Source organism: Chenopodium quinoa, unplaced genomic scaffold (genome assembly GCF_001683475.1).
Source record: "Chenopodium quinoa cultivar QQ74 unplaced genomic scaffold, ASM168347v1, whole genome shotgun sequence".
Lineage (NCBI taxonomy): Eukaryota > Viridiplantae > Streptophyta > Magnoliopsida > Caryophyllales > Amaranthaceae > Chenopodium > Chenopodium quinoa.
Genome location: NW_018742914.1, coordinates 2,828,286 through 2,839,820, shown reverse-complemented (window position 1 = coordinate 2,839,820; position 11,535 = coordinate 2,828,286). Strand labels below are relative to the sequence as shown.

Genomic DNA, 11,535 nt, shown 5'->3' with positions numbered 1-11,535 from the left:
AATAGAAATGATCAACGATCATATTCTTTCATGGTATCAAATAGGGTTTCGATCCTTCATCCTCTTCCCTAACAAATCGGCCAACCTTCTCTGCCTCCTTCTCCCCTATTTTTCTTCTTCTTCCGCTGCAAAATCACCATGGCCGAATCCAAGTATCACCCCTCTTTAAACGTTAACAACATCAAATCTCTCATTCCCATCACTCTTGATGCCGACCATGGGATGTACTACTCTTGGGCAGCCCTTTTCAAGGTGCTTGTTAGGGTTCATGACCTTTACAATCACATTATTCCTCCCACGGAGGAGAAAGAACGAGCAGCGTATGAAGCATCCAAGGCTGCTGACCTTCCTTTTTTGAAACTTTTAGATGTTGCAGTCCTCAATTGGATCTATAATTCCATCTCCCCTGCTCTTCTCACTGCCATCCTTCTCAAGGATCACACCGCTCAAGGCGCTTGGACTCGTCTCGAGTCCATGTTTCAGGACAATAAAGCTTCTCGAGCCTCCCATCTCGAACAAGAACTTGCCGACCTTGATTTCGAGAATTGCACCTCCATTGACGGACATTGTAATCACATCAAATCTCTTGTCGATCGTCTTGCGGATGTTGATGCTCCGATTCCCGATAACCGTCTTATTCTGAAAATGACAGCAGGTCTTCCCGAGGCTTATGCCGGAACGGTGGACTTTATTCACAATCAAGAACCTTTACCTTCTTTTGAGAACTGTCGTTCTCACTTGAAGCTAGCCGAACGGACCATCAAAAACCGTTAAGCCAAGGAGGGTGGGTCCAGCCGACCTCCGACGGCACTGATCTCCGGCACCGGCGGCCAGCAGGTCTCTGATTCTCGTGAAGGTGGATCTTCTTCAAGGTCCAACTCCAAGAACAGCAAACCAAAGAAATCGAATTCAAAGAATTATGGCAAGGCTCGCAATTCTGGAGGCCCAGCCCAACAACAGCAGCCCTACCCTCAAGGCGCTGCACCTTGGGCCGCCTGAAATCCATGGTTGGCTCAATGGCCCAACCCCCCTTGTCCGTACCCAGCTTCTTCCTGGGCCAAACCCGCTGCTTCTTCTTCTTCTACTGGCAGTTCTCGGCCAGGTGGGCCGGGGATTTTGGGCCAACACCCTCAGGCCTACAATGCTATGCAACCCTCTCTCACTGACATTGAGGCAGCCATGCATATGCTTGCGAATTTGGGTAAGTCAGATAGTAACTATTATATGGACATGCAACGACTCATATGACAGCGGATCAAGGTATTCTCTCCTCCTATATTAATTCGAGCATTAAAAATCGTCATATTGTTGTTGGTAGTGGTGATTTAATTCCAATTGTTGGTCATGGTAGCACTAATTTGCCCTCCCCATACCCTCCATTTACCTTAAACAATGTTTTACATGCTCCTAAATTAATTAAAAACCTAATATCAGTTCGTAAGTTTACCACCGATAACATGGTTTCCATTTCCTTTGATCCTTATGACTTTTCTGTGCATGATTTACAGACGGGAGCCAAACTAATGAGATGTGACAGTACCGGTGACCTATATCCTCTCTTTCCAACTACTCAAGCCAATTCCCCGGTCAATCATTCAAATTTCACTGCTATATCCTCCGATCTTTAGCATAGGCGCCTAGGACACCCCGGCGATGCCATTCTTAGATCTTTAAGTAGTCAAAATGTAATTGATTGTAATAAGGCTTGTAGCTCTTTTTGTTCTTCTTGTCCTCTTGGCAAACTATCTAAATTTCCTTTTCATGATTTTATGTCGCACACTACTTTTCCATTTGATATTATTCATAGTGATCTTTGGACTTCCCCTATTACTAATTCTTCGGGTCATTGTTATTATCTTTTGTTGCTTGATGACTACAGTAAATTTTTATGGACATATCCAATTTCTAAGAAATCCCAAGTCAAACACTTGTTTCAATCTTTTCATAAGATAGTCCAAACTCAATTTGAACGTAACATTAAGACCTTTCAATGCGATAATGGCACTGAGTATGTTAATGGCACACTTAAAGACTTCTTTAATAACCATGGCATGCTTTATCATCTCTCTTGTCCTCACACATATCCTCAAAATGGAAAAGCTGAACGCCACATAAAATCAATTAATAACATAATTCGGACTCTTCTTGCTCATGCTTCCTTGCCCCTCTCTTTTTGGCATCATGCTCTAGAAATGGCTACCTATCTCTTAAACATTATTCCAACCAAGGTCTTAGGTTATAAATCCCCTACTCAAGTTTTGTACCAACGTGATCCTATTTACTCAAAATTACGTGTCTTTGGTTGCTTATGTTTTCCTCTCTTTCCTACCAATTCTATTAACAAGTTACAAGAACGATCCACCCCTTGTGTCTATATTGGCCCTGCGCCGAGTCATAGAGGTTCAAAGTGTTATGACCTATCAAATGGTAAAATCATTATATGTAGGCATGTGAAATTTATTGAAAATGAATTTCCATTTTCTAAACTTCACAAGCCGAATTACAGTGATTACGATTTCTTGGATGAAAATCCAATTAATCACATACCCCATTTGCATACCACTGTTCCCCCTCCAGCCCAGCCCGTTACTCCAATTTGGCCTGGAGCCACTTCTTCCCCACCTGGGCCTTCTCACACCAGCCCAACTTCTGATTCTCTTCCCTCCTCATCAGGTACTGTCACGGACCAGCCCACCCCCTCAACCCAGACCACACCTAAGCTCGGGCCAACACCTACGAACAGCCCACCATTCACTTCCTCACGAGGTGCTGGTCAGCCCATCACCCCAGTCCACGACAGACCTCCATCATCTCCACCCACCCCACACCCTGATGACAGCCACAACACACCGATCCTCCACCACCACCACATAGACCAGCCGGCCACCCACCAAGTGACAACCCGTGCCAAAGATGGCATTATTAAGCCTAACCCCAAATATTTTTCCAACTTTAACACGATGACTACTACCTATATTTCTCCTATACCAAAGGAACCTGTTAGTGCTATACGTGACCCTAATTGAAAAAATGCGATGTTAGACGAATATAATGCTCTTATTGATAATCATACATGGGATTTGGTTCCTCGACCTCCTAATGTGAATGTTATTCGCTATATGTGGATATTTCGTCATAAATGAAATTCTGATGGTTCTTTTGAGCGGTATAAGGCTCGTCTTGTAGCTGATGGAAAGACTCGGCAACAGGGTATCGATTTTCAGTCCGGTTGTCAAACCGGCTACTATTCGTACTATTCTTAGCATTGCTATCTCTAACTCTTGGCCAATCCATCAGTTGGATGTCAAGAATTCTTTTCTGCATGATAATCTCAATGAAACAGTTTATATGCATCAGCCCATGGGTTTTCGCAACAAAAATCGCCCTAATCATGTGTGTCTATTGCGAGGATCTCTCTATGGTCTAAAACAGGCTCCTCGGGCCTGGTATTAGCGGTTTGCAGATTTTGTCACATATATTGGATTTGTTAACAGTAAATCTGATACTTCTCTGTTTATTTATAGACAGGGATCTGATACTGCTTATATACTGTTATACGTTGATGATATCATTCTTACAACATCTTTTGATCGTCTGAGGACGCATATTATGGCTCGTTTGAGCTCTGCATTTGCAATGAAGGATTTAGGTCCTTTGAGTTTCTTTTTGGGCATTGCTGTAACTCGTGATGAGAATGGTATGTTTTTGTCTCAGCAACAGTATGCCTCTTCTATCATTGACAGGGCCGGTATGTCCAACTGTTGTCCTTGTCCTACCCTTGTTGACACAAAATCTAAACTTAGTTCTACTCATGATGCTCCATATGAGGATCCCACTAAGTACAGGAGTCTTGCAGGTGCTCTTTAGTATCTGACTTTTACTAGACCTGATATTTCATATGTTGTTCAGCAGGTTTGTCTTCACATGCATGATCCGCGCAATGCGCATATGGGTGCCTTGAAGCATATTCTGCGCTACTTACAGGGTACATTGTCTTATGGTTTGCATCTGTATAAGTCTTCTCGTGACAGGCTGGTTTCTTATACTGATGCGGATTGGGGGGGATGCCCCGACACCAGGCGATCTACTTCTGGTTATTGTGTATTTTTAGGGGATAATTTGATTTCTTGGTCTTCTAAACGGCAGCCCACATTGTCTAAGTCTAGTGCGGAGGCCGAGTATCGCGGGGTTGCTAATGTGGTTTATGATTCTTGTTGGATCAGAAATTTGTTGCTTGAGCTTTTCTTACCTATTCGTAAAGCAACTATTGTTTATTGTGACAATGTGAGTGCCATCTACCTCTCTGGTAACCGGTGCAACATCAACGCACGAAACATATTGAGATGGATATTCACTTTGTTCATGAGAAAGTCGCTAAGGTCGAGATACGAGTTTTACATGTTCCCTCTCGGTATCATATTGCAGATATTTTTACGAAGGGACTTCCACGAGTTTTGTTTGATGACTTTCGTGCCAATCTTAGCGTCTGTGAGTCTCCCGCTACGACTGCGAGGGAGTGTTAGAATATATGTTAATATACTCTTGTATATATCTTAGTTAGTTAAGCGTATATTTGAGTGTATATCCTTTCCTAGTTTATAGGTTTGTTAGCATGATTGTAGCCGATGATTGCTACTATGTATTTGTATATATTGAACGCACAGCTAATAGAAATGATCAACGATCATAATCTTTCAATGATAAAGGATACCCCACCTCCATCTACTGAGTTTCACCTTGCACTCTCCGTCACTAATATTAAGAATTGTGTTCCACTAATTCTTGATAGGGAATCTGTTTGATACTCAAATTGGGAGGAATTGTTTTGCACTCATGCTGAGGCTTTTAACGTAATCGATCACATCAATCCAAAAATCACAAAACATACGGATATCTCTGCAGATTTGTGGAAAAGACTTGACGCGATCGTAAGACATGGATATATGGGACTATTTCACCGGATCTTCTTGAAACCATCCTGTGCAAAGGGGACACCGCGCAACAGGTTTGGGATAAGATCAAGAACATATTCCAGGATAACAAGGCTACACGGGCTCTCTACTTGGAATCTCAGTTCAACGATCTTCACCTCAGTGCTTTCCTTGATGTTTCGGCGTATTGCAAGCAACTCAAGTCCTTGAAGGATCAGCTAGCTAATGTCGATCACCCAATCTCGGAAAGAAAACTCGTCCTCAAATTGATTGGTGGTCTTCACAGCACCGATTTCGATACGGTGGTCGCAATCTTGGCTCAGACGGAACCTCTTCCGTCCTTTGAAACCGCGCGATCCAAATTACTACTCGAGGAGACTCGTTGTAATAACGAAAAACCGTCACAAGGGTCGTCGTTTGTTGCACAGCAAACAAACTCCACGCCAATCCCTAATAATACGTCACAAAATCGACCACCAGCTCCGGGCGGTGGCGGCAGGGGAGGCGGAAGAGGGCGCGGCCGCGGCGGAAAGTCTGGTGGTGGCAAGAACGGTGGCGGAAGGGGGCGTGGCCGTGGCAACAGCCAACCTTCGCAACAACAACAAGCTCCACCTTCAAATAATAGTGGCTGGGCACAACAACAACAAGGCCCAATTTAGTGGGTTGCGAATTGGGCTCCTGCACCTTTTCCTTTTCCTCAACACAATGTTCAGTCACAGCAGCAGCTACGGGCTTCTGGGCCTAATTCTAATAGACCAACACAACAACAAGGACAATATCAGTTTGTACCCCAAGCCTACCCGATTTTCCAACCACAAAACTACGGGCGTCTCGGAATTGGGAAATTCTTTTGCCACTATGACTCTTCCGCAAGACAACTCTTGGTATGTGGATTCCGGTGTAACATCTCACATGACCAACAACTCAGGTACTCTAATGCCCCTGTTTAATTTGAGCACAAATAATCATATTTTAGTTGGTAATGGTAGTCACATTCCAGTTACAGGTTATGGTCACACAACTTTACCATACCGAAACCCCCCTTTAGGTCTTCGGGATGTCCTTTTAACACCTCAAATTGTCAAAAACCTAATTTTTGTTTGTAAATTCACTTCTGATAATTTTGTATCAATTGAGTTTGATCCTTTTGGTTTTTCTGTGAAGGATCTACGTATGGGGAAGGTAATAACGAGATGCAATAGTTCGGGGGACCTCTATCCTGTAACCACACCCACTAGTTCATCCACTTGTCTTGCCAAGACATTCACCGCAGCTACCACTCCACCTACCTGGCATGATAGTCTTGGACATCCGGGAAATTCTATTTTAAGTACTCTTAGGTCTAAAAATCTTATTTTTTGTAATAAGGAGCATGACTCTATTTTTTGTGTTTCTTGCAAATTAGGAAAACATACTCGTTTGCCGTTTCATAATTCAAATAGTAATTCTTCCACTGCTTTTGAAATCATACATGCCGATTTGTGGACTTCTCCTATTCGTAGCATTAATGGTCACAAATATTATCTGGTTTTATTGGATGACTTTACTCACTTTGTTTGGACAATACCCTTAAAATTCAAATCCCAAACTTTTCAATCACTTCTGAATTTTAGAGAGTATGTTAAAACCCAATTTGAGCGTCTCATCAAGTCCTTTCAAAGTGACCATGGTAGAGAATTTGATAATGATCCTTTTAAGTCTTTTTGTATCACTAATGGGTTAGTTTTTCGATTCTCGTGTCCTCACACATCATCTCAAAATGGGAAGGCCGAACGCATGATTCGTACCTTAAATAATATTTCCCGCACTCTTTTGATGCATGCTTAGATCCCACCTTCCTATTGTCATATATCTATTGAAACGGCAACACATCTTTTAAACATCCTGCTACTAAAGCTCTAGCTAACTCCACTCCTGCTTTTGCTTTATTTCGCAAAACACCCTCATATGACCATCTACGTGTGTTTGGATGTCTATGTTTTCCTAATCTATCCGCTACGGCCCCGCATAAGTTGGCACCCGACATGTCACATTTGATGAATCCACCTTTCCGTTTCGTAATTTGAGCAAATTTCGAAACTCGGATTATGAATTCCTAAATTCTGATCCAAGCCCTTTGCTTTTTCCTTTGTGGCGTCATCCCCAAACCCAACAATTTGGTTAGGCCCAGCATTATAGCCCACCTTCCAGCCCAACATGCGCCACTCCCCCTTCTTTACATGCACATCAGATTAGTACGCAGGCAGGCTGCGGAACGGGCCCTTCACACGCGGGCCACCTGCAGGGACTAACCTGTCCTCTCCCTCATCTAGCACGACTACAGGCCCACACTCCCCTCAACCCACTCCATTGACTATACTTAGCCCACAACAACACACACAACTTTATTCTCCTCAACCTATGCGTGGAGTGCAACTTATTCAACCCACTAGACCTCCACCCCCTTCCCCGCCTATCACTCGTTTCGAGGAATTTTCAAACCAAACTCCAAATATAACTCTGCTAATATGACCATCACTTCTCATGAATCACCGCTCCCCAAGACATATAAAAGTGCTCTAAATGACCCTAATTGGAATGCGGCGATGCAAGATGAATATAATGCTCTTATTAAAACAGGGACTTGGGATTTGGTACCTAGGCCTACGGGGTGAACATTGTTAATTGTATGTGGTTGTTTAAACACAAATTCAAGTCTAATGGTGATCTTGAAAGGCACAAAGCTTGTCTTGTTTGTGATGACATGTCACAAGAAGTTGGTATGGATTATGATGAGACCTTCAGTTCGGTAGTTAAACCGGCCACTATTCGTACTGTTCTCAGCTTATCTATGGCTAAAAAATGGTCGATACATCAATTAGATGTCAAAAATGTCTTTTTACATGGTGATTTGCAGGAAACTGTTTATATGCATCAACCTCCGGGTTTTGTTGATCGGAGAGCACCCTCCCATGTATGTCGGCTTCGTAACGCTCTATATGGGTTGAAGCAAGCTCCTCGACTTGGTACCAGCGCTTTGCGAATTTTTTGGTCAAAATGGGTTTTGTCATTGCTAAAAGTGACAACTCTCTTTTTACTTTCCGACAAGGTGATGATATGGCATATTTGCTTCTTTATGTTGATGATATTATATTAGCTACCTCTTCTGACAGGTTGCATGAGGGGATCATATCTCAGTTGAAAACTAAGTTCCCTATGTCTGACTTGGGCCCTCTGAGTTATTTTTTAGGGATTGCGGTGAACCGTACTCCCTCTTATTTGCTACTTTCACAAGAAAAGTATGCACAAGAGATTTTAGAGCGTTCGGGTATGGGATCTTGTAAACCTGCAGCTACTCCATCTGACACTAAGTCCAAACTTAGTGTAGATGCAAGACCACCTTTTCGGGATCCTACTTTGTATCGCAGTTTAGTAGGTGCTCTTCAGTACCTCACTTTCACCAGGCCAGATATTGCATATGCGGTACAACAGTTGTGTCTTTTTATGCATGATCCTCGAGAACCTCATTATGAGGCATTGAAACGCATTCTGCGTTATGTTCAGGGTACTATTGATCATGGTTTACATTTATATCCGACCGCTTCTCATCGTTTGATTACTTACACTGACGTTGACTGGGGTGGTTGTCCCGACACTCGTCTTTCCACATCGGGTTATTGTTGTTTCCTTGGGGACAACCTCGTTTCCTGGTCATCTAAGCGTCAACATACTTTATCTCAATCGAGTGCAGAAGCAGAATATCGAGGCGTCGCAAATGTTGTCTCTGAGGCATGTTGGCTCCGTAATCTTTTATTGGAGTTACATTGCCCTCTTCGACAGGCTACTATTGTTTATTGTGATAATGTTAGTGCTATCTACCTTTCTGGCAACCCGGTCCAACACCAACGCACCAAACATGTAGAGATGGATATTCATTTTGTTCAAGAGAAGGTTTCTTTAGGGCAGGTACGGATTCTCCATGTTCCTTCTAGATATCAGTTTGCAGATATTTTCACGAAAGGCTTGTCACGAGAATTATTTTTGGAGTTTAGATCCAGTCTTAGCGTACGAACTCCTCCCGCTAGGACTGCGGGGGTGTGATAGATATTATATTTACGATAATAATTGTTGCAGATTAGGATAATTTTGTATATATTCTGTTATACCTCGTATCTTTATCATAATAGGATTACGACTCTTGTAAACCTCTATAAATATTAAGCAATGGTACATACTCCAACTCAAGGAGTTTTCCCGAAATCCAACATATATGTATATATATATATATATATATATATATATATATATATATATATATATATATATATATAAAGTGAACAAAAATAAATTAAGGCATATAATTATAGCAAGGGTAAACAATTTAACGAGCAGATCGTGAGGTATTTGACTCGAAACTTTAACGAGCATGAGTTGAACAGGTTTTATTAGCTCGAAACTTTAGTGAGAACGAGTTGAGCGCATGTAAAAAGTTTTTGAGTCTAGTCGAGCACCCTTCAACTCGTTATCGACTCGCTCAATAAGCACCCCTAGTATGGATGAACAAAGTTTCAAACTTAACGTTTGATCTTTGGATCCAAAACCTCATTGAAATCCAAATCAAATGTGAAAATTTAATTTCAAACCTTAGCTAAATTTATTTGGTCCAACATGTATGCCCTTAACACACATCTACAACATTTTGGATGAGAGGAATTGAAAGAAAAAGATTTATATCATTACTCAATAACCCATATTTAAATCTAAAAACTATCCATAGTTGATTTAAGAAATAAAAATAAAGGAGGTTAAGGTAAATCCCCTTAATAAAAATAAAAATTGAGTGAAAGAAACAAGCAACGTATGTAGCTTGATTCAATTCATTGTTGGTGAGCATTACATCTTTTAATATATTTTTGTGTGAGTGCCTTTTTTACTGTGTTAAACCATAGAAGTAATCGTTAAATGTGATGTGTTAATGTGTTTCCTTTTAGCCCATAAAAATCGATTTAAATATTGTGAAAACAAAGGTGAAAAATTGTTTTGAGGTAAAGATTGAGTAATCTTTACGAATCAATGCAGAGTTGATTAAGACAATACTAATAGTTTTTGGTACAATGCAAGTTAACATGGTTAATTTGAGGACAAATGTCAGAGTCAACAGATGAATATGATCCATTATACTTCCTTCTTTTTTTTTTATTTCACCATAAGGGATTTCACGCTTGCCAATGTATTACTTTGACTATTAATATCTTTAGTTATATTTTTATAAAAATTATAAAAAATTAATATTTTAAAAGTAGATTTTGAGACGAATCTAACTAGATGTCACATGACTATGTTATTCCTAATGGATAAATCACAAAAGATGGTCAAAGAAGATTAAATGAATAGTGTAAAAGTCTTTATGGTGCAATAAAAGAAAAACGGAGGTAGTATGTAAGTTGGTGCTAATGTTCAAGTAAGAAATAATGCTCTGAATCAGGAGCTAGGAAATTCGGGAGCTAGAAAACTTGTGTTGCGTAGTTGGGACGTTGCAGCAAGACATGGGCATGCCTCGACGAGGGAAGATGCAGTGAGACACACCCATGCCTTAAGGAGACATGGACGTGCCTCAACGCAGAATATGAGCACCACATTGGCACGCCCATGTCAAGACATGCACGGGTCGTTTTGTTTTCAAGTTACTGCTTTGTTTCTGATTCAGGGCACGCCTATGCCCCTGTGACACACCCATGCCTTAGGGAGACATGGGCGTGCCTCAACGGAGAATGTGAGCACTCACACTGACATACACACCCATGCATGTCAAGAGATGCCCGTGTCGTTTTGTTTTCAAGTTACTGCTTTGTTTCCGATATAGGGCACACCCATGCCTGGGGGGTTTTTGGTCGATTTTGGCCGATTTGTTTATGGGATTTATTTCTTTAATTAAAGTCTTTATTTACAAGTATAGGGGTTATTATAAATACTCTTAGGTTATTTCCTACCCAATATGATATTATTATCAATCTACCCAATATGATATTATAAAGTACAAGTGTTGCAATTAACCATCAACGGAGGGAGTATTTCATTAAGTTCTAGTTTAATCTACTCCCTCCGTTAATGGTTAATTGCAACACTTGTACTTTTTGCGGAAACCAAAACAAAAGTTTTAAAAGTTGTTTAGGAGAGTGTTATTGTATAAAGGGGCATGTGATTAGTATTAAAAAAGGAGGGAAGTGGGGGCCCGTTTTTTTTTTTTTTTGTAAGGAAAGAGAATCTGAAAAAAAAAAATTGGGGGGAAAATTTTTGGGTTAAATTTTTCCCTCATTTTTTTTACCCCCTTTTTCCCACCAAATTGTTGACTCTATTTTCACATGGAGTAATTTTTTTCCCTCCAAACATTTCACTGTTTTAAAACCCCAACATTGTCCCCTCCAATTAAAATTTTCATTCACTATTTAAAGTCCCTGCCAACAGAAATCAACATTGAAAAAAACCTGCAAATTTTTCCCTACACTTGACTTTTCCAATCAAGTGAGGGTATTTAACATACAACCTGCCATATTCTCAATTCAACTGTCACAGACAAATTCAAAAGCAAAAGTCAAAAATTTTCATTACACCATTGTTAACAAAA

General features: G+C 40.8%; 1 protein-coding gene across 1 annotated transcript; it reads left to right on the top strand.

Moving 5' to 3' along the window:
• Positions 1-3,948: 3,948 nt before the first annotated feature.
• Positions 3,949-5,590, top strand: LOC110728294 (protein FAM98A-like). Its single transcript, XM_021907967.1, has 3 exons — positions 3,949-4,306; positions 4,426-4,488; positions 4,989-5,590. Exons 1-3 carry the CDS (start codon positions 3,949-3,951, stop codon positions 5,588-5,590), a joined length of 1,023 nt encoding a protein of 340 aa, XP_021763659.1.
• The last annotated feature ends 5,945 nt before the right edge of the window (positions 5,591-11,535 follow it).